The sequence below is a fragment of the Sinocyclocheilus anshuiensis genome, unplaced genomic scaffold (genome assembly GCF_001515605.1).
Source record: "Sinocyclocheilus anshuiensis isolate Anshui unplaced genomic scaffold, SAMN03320099.WGS_v1.1 scaffold1316, whole genome shotgun sequence".
Lineage (NCBI taxonomy): Eukaryota > Metazoa > Chordata > Actinopteri > Cypriniformes > Cyprinidae > Sinocyclocheilus > Sinocyclocheilus anshuiensis.
In genome coordinates, this window is record NW_015542553.1 from 2096305 (window position 1) to 2109172 (window position 12868).

General features: G+C 36.4%; 1 protein-coding gene and 1 pseudogene across 1 annotated transcript in view; one reads left to right on the forward strand and one right to left on the reverse strand.

Moving 5' to 3' along the window:
• The window catches only part of LOC107694311 (protein arginine N-methyltransferase 8-B-like), a 13020-nt gene extending 1667 nt beyond the window's left edge, over nucleotides 1-11353 (forward strand). Inside the window, exons 2-10 of the mRNA XM_016493981.1 lie at nucleotides 694-930; nucleotides 1565-1720; nucleotides 3102-3165; nucleotides 5514-5656; nucleotides 6315-6402; nucleotides 6893-7008; nucleotides 8469-8619; nucleotides 8700-8821; nucleotides 9775-11353. Of these exons, the coding sequence (XP_016349467.1) occupies nucleotides 694-930; nucleotides 1565-1720; nucleotides 3102-3165; nucleotides 5514-5656; nucleotides 6315-6402; nucleotides 6893-7008; nucleotides 8469-8619; nucleotides 8700-8821; nucleotides 9775-9858 (1161 nt within the window). The 3' untranslated portion in view covers nucleotides 9859-11353. The remainder of the gene's footprint in view (nucleotides 1-693; nucleotides 931-1564; nucleotides 1721-3101; nucleotides 3166-5513; nucleotides 5657-6314; nucleotides 6403-6892; nucleotides 7009-8468; nucleotides 8620-8699; nucleotides 8822-9774) is intronic.
• LOC107694236 (ras and EF-hand domain-containing protein homolog) overlaps nucleotides 10264-12868 on the reverse strand; it is a 13939-nt pseudogene continuing 11334 nt past the window's right edge.

Genomic DNA, 12868 nt, shown 5'->3' on the forward strand with positions numbered 1-12868 from the left:
TATTCACCTTTGCATACCTCATTTTAATGTTGACGTTTGTTATTAGGTCACTAAATAACACAAGCCCTGAATAGCAAGGTGAAGAAAAATCACAAGACATAAAAGTGCCCCCCATTCCATCTGCTTTGTTAATTGTTTTCAGTTTTTACAAAATTGTCAAATTTTTCTTCTCAATTGCTTTTGACGTTTGTTCTATCTATCTATCTATCTATCTATCTATCTATCTATCTTGAAAAAAAAAACACATTTGCAGAAAAAGGTGCCTTTTGTCCATCTGCTTCAACTGTTTTTCACACATATTTTTTAGAACACTGTCTATTTTTAATTGCTTTTTTGGCATGTTTATTTATTTATTTCATATAAAAAAATATATGTACAAATCTGAATCTATCTATCTATCTATCTATCTATCTATCTATCTATCTATCTATCTATCCATCCATCCATCCATCCATCCATCCATCCATCTACATATCACATTGAATGATACCTTGAAAAAAATCTAACTTAAACATTTGCAGAAAAAAATCATTCAGTGCAACAACACCAAGGTCATGGGTTTGATTCCCAAAGAGTGCACAAACTGATTAAAGTCGGAGTAAGAGTTATTTTAGATAAAACTGTCTGGCAAATGCGTCCAGTAAGTGGTGATGTATGACAGTGAGCCTATCATTATACTATTGTCTTGACCAGCAGCGCCAGCAGCAGCAGCATATTTCCAGTGCTCCCTCATCCAAGTCCTTACAACCATCTCCGCTACCAAAGCCAGTGACGTCCGTTCATCATGTTCCTCATCCTCCACCCACGCCGCACGTCTCTGCGCTTTCTGCCTGCCCGGGCCGAGGCAAGATGGCCAAGCTACTCAACCCGGAAGAGATGACATCACGGGACTACTACTTTGACTCCTATGCCCACTTTGGTATTCATGAGGTAACTGGAGTCCATCAAGCATAGTGGAAAAGTATGCTAGTCTAACCTAAGATGAAAGTGTGTTTTTATATTGTTCATCTCTGTTGCTTTAAGGTAGAAAAATATCAGAAAATTGTTTCTGCTATAGAACTTTTATCACATGCAGCTGATTGTAAGAACTTAAAAAAACACCTTCTAACCTAATTCAAAAAGAACTGAGAGAACACCTTTGATACCTGCATATTTAGAGCATGAGGGTCAAACTGTTGACACAGTTCTTGATAACAGGAAAAAGAAGGATGAGAGTAAGATAACAAGATGGAGAAAGGGAGAAAGAAAAGGAGAGATAATTAGAGTGGAGGGAGAGGGGGGGTTGGAAAGATGTGTATCAGTTAATCCCAGCAGGCTAAATGGAGACCTGTCTCTATAAAAAGAATCCTGGAGACACTACGCTTTGTGTCCTATATATTGTCCTCCACAGCCCAGTCCAAAAGAAAAGGTGAGGAAACGAGGAATAAAAGTCATGGACTCAAATTCTCAAACCTGCACCAGTAAAATATGTACAGCCATACTCTATTGATCAAATATTTTAGGGTCAAATTTAAAACTAATTGCATCAGTCTGACTAAAAGTTGTTTTTTTCCCCTCTCAATAGGAAATGCTAAAGGATGAGGTGAGGACACTGACCTATAGGAACTCCATGTACCACAATAAACACATCTTTAAGGATAAGATAGTTCTAGATGTGGGCAGCGGAACCGGAATCCTCTCCATGTTTGCTGCCAAGGCAGGAGCCAAACATGTATATGGGGTGAGGACTCAAATTACTCATTACAAGTGTGTTTACTGTTATATACAATAGCTTTGAGTTAGAGGGCAACATGCAGGCATTACTGCAGATCTGACTCTTTTTTTACACTAGCTAGGGGGAGCTCGGCTCCCCTTAAGACATGGGCTCCCCTGAAAACGTGATTTGTGAAATTTTGGGGGGTCTCAAAAAATATTGACAATGTGTTATTTTGACGTGCAATTTCAGTTTTGTGTAATGTGATCATTGTGGATTATTATGTGTTAAATTGCAAAAATATCATTCATTCATGCATGACGGCGATTTAAACCTAAATCACTTAAATAAAGATAACTATACATGCTATTCTTGTCATGAGCATCAAGGTGTGGAGGCGCTGCGGTGCAAATTCCACTCATGTTTAGTACGTTAACTCAAAGATTCGTAGAAAAAATATAAACGCTGGACTCTGTGGTCGATTCTGCGTTAAGGTAAGGCATGTTATTCGCAATTATGTGTTGTGGCTGGGTTGTTATAGGTCTGCGTGACTCTCGATGTCTTAGGCCTAATTGAACGGAGGAATTATGGTATTCTTCTGTAGCCTGATGACGAGTAACTTTAACTTTAACTAAGTGATTTATCCTATATAGTGCTTGCATAAAGCAAGTAGTGCATACACTTCTAGCTGTTATGTATCTTTGTAAGTCATTGTAAGCCCTCTTTTGAGGCACGCGCAAGCGCACAAACCCAAGACAGCAGTCATTAAATTGTTCCTGAATGAAACAGTGATTTTAAGCAAATCGGTTGAGTGTAAGATTCAATGACTCAAGCATACAGACAGTAGCCACTTGTTTTGTTCCTGAATGAATCAGTGGTTTTGAACAAATCGGTTGAATGAAAGATTCAATAACTCACGCATAAAGACAGTAGTCACTTGTTTTGTTTCAGAATGAATCAGTGGTTTTGAATGAATCACTTGAGTAAATGATTCAATGACTGACCCTTAAAGACAGTAGTCACTTATTTAATTCCGGAATGAATAAGAGTTTATGAATGAATCGGTTGAATGAATGAATCATTAACTCACTCATAATGACTTTTCGCTACCTACTGGCATAACAATGTAATTTGCAAAAAGAGTCAATGAAACATCATTGCCACTAATTCATAGACTGACAGTCAGCCTGGAGCATGCAAACAAAGACAAGCAGATTGATACAAACAGTATATTCCACAAAATATTTATAATAATTCTTTATATAAAATCTCAAGTTATGCATGAAAAACTGTCGAGTCGGCTAGCAGACCTCTAATATGGTTAATTTGCATACATATCACTTAAGAATAATGTAATCATCTTGATAGTTATGCTAATATAACTAAGCTAATTATCTTTTTTTAATAGATTGAATGTTCCAGTATATCAGAGTATTCAGAGAAAATCATCAAATCAAATCACCTGGACAATGGTAAGATTTACAATCCGCAGCTCATTCCTGTTAGGACAAAGCACAGTGTTTAGGTCTGATCTGTGTTCATGTGTGGAATAGAAGAGTCATACATTTTCCTGTTGGCAAGAGTAGTTCCATAACACAGGAAACAGCATAGTCACTTCCTGTAGCTGACACCCTCCTCTTGTGGTGTGATGGCAGAAGTTATTTAGTTGTCCACAGCAGCTCTCATTAACACTGGAGAGCAGCAGGCGAGTGAGAAGCCTGAGTCAGCGTGAGAGAGGAGTCACTGGAGTCACACTCACACACACACACACACACACACACACTCTAAAAATGCTGGGTTGTTTCAACACAACTTTGGGTCAAATATGGACTAACCCAGTCGATTCTGCGTTAAGGTAAGGCATGTTATTCGCAATTATGTGTTGTGGCTGGGTTGTTATAGGTCTGCGTGACTCTCGATGTCTTAGGCCTAATTGAACGGAGGAATTATGGTATTCTTCTGTAGCCTGATGACGAGTAACTTTAACTTTAACTAAGTGATTTATCCTATATAGTGCTTGCATAAAGCAAGTAGTGCATACACTTCTAGCTGTTATGTATCTTTGTAAGTCATTGTAAGCCCTCTTTTGAGGCACGCGCAAGCGCACAAACCCAAGACAGCAGTCATTAAATTGTTCCTGAATGAAACAGTGATTTTAAGCAAATCGGTTGAGTGTAAGATTCAATGACTCAAGCATACAGACAGTAGCCACTTGTTTTGTTCCTGAATGAATCAGTGGTTTTGAACAAATCGGTTGAATGAAAGATTCAATAACTCACGCATAAAGACAGTAGTCACTTGTTTTGTTTCAGAATGAATCAGTGGTTTTGAATGAATCACTTGAGTAAATGATTCAATGACTGACCCTTAAAGACAGTAGTCACTTATTTAATTCCGGAATGAATAAGAGTTTATGAATGAATCGGTTGAATGAATGAATCATTAACTCACTCATAATGACTTTTCGCTACCTACTGGCATAACAATGTAATTTGCAAAAAGAGTCAATGAAACATCATTGCCACTAATTCATAGACTGACAGTCAGCCTGGAGCATGCAAACAAAGACAAGCAGATTGATACAAACAGTATATTCCACAAAATATTTATAATAATTCTTTATATAAAATCTCAAGTTATGCATGAAAAACTGTCGAGTCGGCTAGCAGACCTCTAATATGGTTAATTTGCATACATATCACTTAAGAATAATGTAATCATCTTGATAGTTATGCTAATATAACTAAGCTAATTATCTTTTTTTAATAGATTGAATGTTCCAGTATATCAGAGTATTCAGAGAAAATCATCAAATCAAATCACCTGGACAATGGTAAGATTTACAATCCGCAGCTCATTCCTGTTAGGACAAAGCACAGTGTTTAGGTCTGATCTGTGTTCATGTGTGGAATAGAAGAGTCATACATTTTCCTGTTGGCAAGAGTAGTTCCATAACACAGGAAACAGCATAGTCACTTCCTGTAGCTGACACCCTCCTCTTGTGGTGTGATGGCAGAAGTTATTTAGTTGTCCACAGCAGCTCTCATTAACACTGGAGAGCAGCAGGCGAGTGAGAAGCCTGAGTCAGCGTGAGAGAGGAGTCACTGGAGTCACACTCACACACACACACACACACACACACACTCTAAAAATGCTGGGTTGTTTCAACACAACTTTGGGTCAAATATGGACTAACCCAGCTGTTGGGTTAAATTTTTAAATAAAAATTTTAACCCAAAAGTTGGGTTAGTCCATATTTGACCCAGCATTTTTTAGAGTGCACACACACAGGCATGGCAATTGGACATTGGCAACTTGCCTTTTGCAAAATGGGAAAAATGGTGAGGATGGGAGAAAGGAAAGAAGAGAGAGAGAAAATCATGAAGAAACCCATCAATCAATGTAGCTTTATATTGCCATTCTTTTTTGTGCCTAAATATACTGGGTTCGTAACCCATTTGATTTCTGTGACGCATTTATGAGTGAAACAAAAAATGTGGGATGAGACTTGATTTTATTCATTAGGGACTGATAATAATGTAAAACTGGAGTCATTTTATTATTATAAATGTATTTATTTAGAATAAAATCTAAACATATTTAATATTTAATTGTAAATTAAATAGTATAAAATCAGCTCATCCATTTATATTTTAGATAATAATTATAAATTATTATCTAATTTAGATAGCAATTATAATAATTAATCAAATGTGTTATTTTATGACCATGTATTATTTATACTAATATACTATAATTTATACTAATACAAATAATAATAAACTAATTTATGTTCATCAATTTTCTGTGCATTTTGCAGTTATTACCATCATTAAAGGGAAAGTGGAGGAGACTGAATTGCCGGTGGATCAGGTGGACATCATCATTTCAGAGTGGATGGGCTACTGTCTTTTCTACGAGTCTATGCTCAATACTGTCATCTACGCCAGAGACAAATGGCTGGTTAGTTTGTGTGTGTGTGTGTGTGTGTGTGTGTGTGTGTGTTGGCTGTCTCAAGGCCAAGGTTATGTGACTAATTAGAATGTGAAGCATGTGTCCATGCTGAAAATTATCATTTATAATGGGAATGAGTGGCTAGTCATTGGGCTGCTGATGAATGTCTACCACTGAATTTGGTCCAGAGGACAAGAGGCTTGTTAAACATTTTTATGGAACCATTGTGTTAGTGCCAGGGCATTGTTTCATCCTAGGGTTATTTTTATGGTGCATTGAACAGGAAGGAAAAGAAAGAATGATGTGAAGTCACTGGAATAATAGGAATATAATCACGCATATGCCAGGAACCATTTTTTTTTGTAGATTAAAATGTTATATGAGGGCAGTTTCACCAATGTCCTGTGATGTGACATGCTATAATTACTCTAAAATAATTTAAAGATTTAATATTAATAATAGATTTAATTTAGATAAATTTATATTATATTATATTATTATGTGTTTTATGACCTATCATTCATACTACTACTACTTCTAATAATAATAATAATAATTGTATTTCTAAATTGTAATTTAAAAATACAAAAATATGTTGGACATACATCAACTATCCGTTAATCTTTTTCAGTGGTGATCTGTAGATTCTCTTTCCTGTCGTTTTCAGAAACCTGGTGGTTTCATGTTTCCAGACAGAGCGACTTTGTATGTGGTTGCCATTGAGGATCGGCAATACAAAGACTTCAAAATCCACTGTGAGTACAAACACTTGCATATACACACACACACACACACACACACACACACACACACGCACACACACTTACTGCCATTTGCCAATAGGTACTGTATTAAATGAGCATTTAATACTGAATCTGTTTCTTGTTCTGCAATGTAGCTTGATCAGTGGCTCATTTAGGTACCTTACTTTTATTTAGCTTTAAAAAGAATTGAAAAACACTAGAAAAAAATCCTGTTGGGTTCCATTACTCCCCCGCAGCAAGAGGTTTGCTTTTTCTCAATCCCTTTCACTCCCTCCTTCTTGTTTTGGATGGAAGTGTGAGATTCGCCTCGGCCTAACGCTCATGTGAGGGGATGTAATCAAATGCTGCCAGACACAGAGGAGGCAGGAGTCTATTTTAGGGCCAAATGAAGACGACCAGACACAGCCAGAAAGATTTTCTGCTTTTTCAGGCACATATGAGTTTAAAATGTCTTAAAAATATATTTTCTCTATGCTTGCAGGGTGGGAGAATGTCTATGGTTTTGACATGACGTGCATTCGGAACGTTGCTATGATGGAGCCCCTGGTGGACATAGTAGATCCTAAACAAGTCGTGACCAACTCCTGCCTGATTAAGGTACCAGTATGTGCTCTATATGTGTGTATATGGGAGCAAGATCTGAACTGAATCATAGTACTGACTGATAGGCTACTTTGGAACACATGTAGTGTGGGCGTTACAAAACAGAATAATTCGCAGTAAAGAGCACCTGATGACAGCGTGGTAACGTGTGTTCAACTCAACTCAAAACATGCACAAACACAAATCATTCATTTAAATGAGCTAACAGAAATTACTCTTCATGGGATATAATGCTAATAATACCATCATATAGGTAATTTGAAGCCTTACATTTTGTTGTAATAAAGTGCTTTGTCCTATACAGTAGGAAAGAAAAATCACAAACGAGATTTCTTTAATATCTCAATGATTTCTCCCAAACAGGAATGAGATTAAATTTATAATATAATATAATATAATATAATATAATATAATATATAATTTAAATGACAAATATTTAAAATCGTTTAAATAATTTTAATAGTAAATTAGTTGTTTTAATTATTTTTTTAAATGTTTAAAATAGGTTTAATTTATTGCATGTCACATCACAAGACACTGCTGAAATTTTAGCCTAATTCTGTTAAAAAAAGACCACAGTAATCTCACATCTCAATGTCTCAAATTGTGCTCAATCTTATCTAGAAAGCAAAGGTTAAATATAATCAGATCTTAGTATTAATTCTCAAAGTACCTGATATAAGCTATCTATATTTCTATATCCGTGACTCTGTAATCTTACTGTATTTCAACAATTGTCTCATTTTGTCTCAGAGAAACATCTGAGTTAATAAATTTAAGTTTGTCTTATTTGAGAATCCTGAGCTCTAAAAGAGCAAACTATGAGCAGTAATATCCTTATTTTGCATGAGCAAGTTTATGATCTGTGACACTGAAGACATTGAATGTCAAATATGTCAAAAGAAAAAGAGACAATGTAGGGGACAGAGAGAAAGCTGGATAGCCGCCAGCAAATGAACAAGAAAGAAAGAAAGAACGAAAGAGAAAGAAAGAAGAACAGAAGAGAAGGCTATGCTTTCAACGAGGCTCTGAATCACCTGGAGGATCAAACTCTTTGAAGAGGAGAATGATTTCGGCCTCTTTGTGAGGTGTACTAAATGAAAAGTTGAATTGAACAAATGAAAGGGTCAATGCTGCTACTGATCTGTTGTTCGCACAAGGAGTAATAGGATCTTTGTTCACCAAGGCTGATGCTTGTGCCAACTCCTCTACTTAAACAGGCACCAATATGGCCACATCCAAACAATAAAGTCTTTGAAACCAGATCTGTTGTGATGTGTGGGTTAAGGCTATATGACATAAACCACATTACACTTCAAGCTTACAGTAGATCACAGCTTGAGTATCTCATAGCCTATCATCAAAGGAATTAGTGCAAGTATGCGGGCCAATCATAATCTCTACATAAACAATCTCTATGCCAAAAAGTGTGAAACGTGACGTATCGCTTTCAGGAGGTGGATATCTACACGGTGAAGCCGGAGGATCTGACATTCACCTCGGCCTTCTGCCTGCAGATCCAGAGGAATGACTATGTTCATGCTCTCGTCACGTACTTCAACATTGAGTTCACCAAGTGTCACAAGAAGACTGGCTTTTCTACAGGTTCAGCCGTCACTTATTCTGTACCTTATTATCACTTACAAATAAATCTGGTACTAACCGAGTCGTACATTCCGTTCAAGCCCCCGACGCTCCCAGCACTCACTGGAAGCAGACGGTGTTTTATCTGGAGGATTACTTAACGGTGCGGAGAGGAGAGGAAATCCTGGGCAGCATCACCATGAAGCCCAATGAGAATAATGAGGTGAGGTTGTGAATGGAGATGGAGAGAAATCTAATCTTTAAAACAGTGGTTCTCAACCTATTTGACCCAAGGCCTCCCATTGTCAAAGACAATATTTGAAGGTCCTCCAAGATATTTCTGGTACTTCTGCTGTAATGACAAAGCTGTTTATTTTTAAGCTTTTTTAATTTACAGAAACTTGACAATGTATTAAAATAATTAAATTAAATAATTATTAATAATTAAAATAATTAAATTATAGAATTTACTGAAGTGAATGTTCTTCAGGGTTTACACTTTTCATTACCAAAGAATTTACAATACCATGACCTTTTATGATTTGACTAATTTCCATGACTTTTTCAGGTCTAGAAATCACTTTAAAAAAAAAGGAATTAAAATAAGAAACACGTTCATATTAGCTGCTTATTTTAAACCATTTTAGGCCATCTTGCAAATAGCAATATCTTCCCAATAAAATATTTTAGAACTTGACGTAACTGGAAAAAGTTTATATTTATTACAAATTTTCCCATTACTTTTTTTTTTAAAGATTGTATTCATTGACATGTTTTTTTCATGTCTAGAAATCCCTCTTTTTAATTTTCTCATACAGTATAACAAATTAAAATATGAAATACATCTTCATTTAGCCATTATAGCTTATTTTTAGCTTGTTTTAAAATCATTTTAACTTATTTTAAATCATTTTAAGCAAATAGCAGTTCCTCCTTTAACATAACTAGAAAAAATTATATATATTTCAAAATTTTCCATGACTTCCAAGATTGTATTAATTTCTGAGAAACAGATCTTCATTTTAGCGTTTTAAGCCATCCTGTGGCCCCCTTGGAAGTGTGCTGAGATTCTCTAGTGGGTCCCGGCCCTCTGGTTGAAAACCACTGGTTTAGAAAAAAACAAGAAACAAAATGTACTGAAAAAGTACTGAAGTAGCCAAATTTGATTTCTTCCAGCGTGACTTGGACTTCACCTTTGAGCTGGATTTCAAAGGACAGCTCTGCGACGCAGCCATCTCCCACGACTACAAGATGCGGTAAAACTGGAGCGGCATCCTGAGTCAGGCCACCGTTTCCCAGGGAGATTCGGCGGAGAGACGGAATGTGCCTCTCCTCTGCCTCTGTCTGGATCAGAGAGGCTGCTGAACTGCAGGACCCCTCGGTGATGTCATCAGTGCGAGTCCAGCACTAAAAGCAATAGTGTCATCACGTGTCACCTTCTAAAATGCACATAGAGGATAGACTGTGAAAACATCACTCTGAATGTAACTGTTAATGAGTCTGAGAATGTCAAAGTTTGTGTTTATTTAACCTTATAAGATGTTACCGAACGGCAATGCCAATGTGAAATCGTACAATAGTGCCTCATCGAACAAGGCTTCAGTTTGGATGCATACATGAAAAGAGCATGAATGGCATTTTTTCACTTCATATTTGATGTGTTGCTTATATTTAAGTGCTTTTATTGTGTTATATTTATTGGGTTAGTGTTGAGTTGTTTAATATAGTGACCACTGGCGTGTTTTCTGCCTTTGCTTTATTTGAATTTATTCAGGATTCACTCAAGATTTCACTTCAAGATTTTTCTAAAGAACCTCTAAGAGCAGCTACACTATTTTAAATCATTCTCATCAAATGTACAAACTTTGTTATTTTAGAGTAACATAATGTGACAGTTTTAACTTAAGAATATTTTTGGTTTCGTGTTCTCGTTCAATTGTCAGGTCATTGTCTGTTGGAGCCACCGATGTTTGCTCCTCTGTGTAAAACAAGACGAGCAGAGCAGTTCAGATGAAGACAACGAACGAGGCATGACATGTTCGACACTGAATCCAGCCTCAATAATATATCTGAAGATTTTAGTGCTTCATGTTGTTGTCGTCAACTGAACTGTCTCTGCACAGCAACTGAAATGCTTCTTGTTCAAGCAGTGAGGTTTTACTGGCCAGTTTGAAATCCAGGTTTCATGATGCTAGCAAGACTTCAGATGGGTTGAATGAGGCTATTGCAATGCTAAATAAATGGGAAGTAACAAACAATAACATTTTTCTTGAATGACTCTGTTCTCACTCACTTGGTTGTGTGGGATAAACTGGCTGAACTGCATTTGTCACACGCATCTTGACTGAACACATGTTCTCCATAAATGTATTGTGATTGACAATTGGTATCCTTAACAAATAGAATATGGACAAAGATCATTTAAATGAGGTGTGATGAAGTGTCCTGAGACTAATATACTTCATCTACAGTTGGACACACATCAGATGAACACAGATATACAATGCTCTTTGACAAATGGACATGAAAAACCTTTTAACACATTACACTATTAATTTTTGATTCAAGTATAAGTGAATTTGTCCTCTTTCAGCCTACATTAAATTATTTACATTGAATATAAGAGGGTGTGGTGATGATATGTAAAGCATAGAGTGATTTCACCCATGTGTTTGTGTGTGTGTGTGGTCACTAGCAGCAGGCTTTCTTCTTTAATGGTTGATCCACCAGTCTGACCGTGTTCACCCATATTCTGTCTTCCTGCTCCCTCAGGACCCTTAAAGCATTAATTAAAATAAATAAAACAACAATAATAATATAACAAATAATAAACAAGTTGTATTTACATATCAGTGTTCATTAAAATACTTATAATATAAAATAATATATATATATAATTTTTTCCTAAATATGTTTTGTGTGTACAAATACTCTCCCATGTAATATATTCAACAGCTGAAATTGTCTGATTATAGTGGAGATACTGAGATATACTTAGCATTGGGCTGGTCATGTGATCTCAACATGGCTGCCACCAGGCACATTTAGTGGGCCTTTCAAAGTAAATAAACTACATAAGGTTCACACAATCTGCAAAGTCGCATTTTTAATCGCACTTTGAAGATACAAAAGAAAACCGCAAGCTGGTTGACATCTGATAATGTTTGCTGTCGGTTAGCTGTCTCAGTTTTATAACTTTTTTGTGGGTTGCAGCTGTGGCTGAGGTGTTACAAACATCACAGCTAAACAAAATATGTCAATGTTTAACAACATGTTGCATTCGCATGTTTTTTGAGTTCTTACCTGGCCAGATGTATCATGGCCTCCAGCACATTAGCTCCAGTATAAGCACTGCACTCGTAGAACATCAAGTTTACTTCCTATCAAATATAGCAAATACTATTAATCTGTGCTTGCTGTGTTGAATAAGGTGATGTTGGGTAAAAACAGAGCATATTAGGTATTATTAATATTTAATTTATATTTGACTATGATATACTGTGTGATTGACAGCATAAGAGACGTCCCCACCTCTGCTAGCATATTGGCCTCCTTTGTCTGCACTTCTCTCTCATTCTCCTTGTCCGATTTGTTGCCAAGGAGCATGACGGGTATAGGGTCGCCTACGGCCTCCTGTATGCTGGTCAGCCAGGGGCGGACTGATCTGAAACTGTCCTCCATTGTGATGTCATAGATGACCACCATGCCATCTGCCTTACGGAAAAACTGCTTGGTAATGCTGCGATACCTGCAGGACACAGTGACATTGCTTTTTATTAATGCTGGATGTTTATCATCAGTGACAAGTGAGATTATGTTTTGGTTATGCAATAAATTACTCTAGATGACAAGCTTTTCAGAGATGCTTAAAAGGATAACAGTACAGACTGAGGAACAAAAATAAAGAACACAGACTCAAGCTGAATGTAAATGTCCTAAACAAGACGATAATAATTGTATTAATGCAAAACTCTATCCTGTTTGTACTATGTAGGTATCAGGGCCTCACCTTTCTTGGCCTGCAGTGTCCCATAACTGAAGAGCCACATGACTGTCCCCCAAATTCAGTGTCTGCACACTATAGTCAATGCCTGCACAGCACAATACAATTGATTTTTTTTTTTTTTTGTTTTTTTTTTTTAATGCATACAAAATTATATATATATATATATATATATATACATATGCACATAAAAATAAAGGCATAAAAATACTGTTAAAAACATGTTTCTTTATTAAAGGGTTAGTTCACCCAAAAATGAAAATTCTG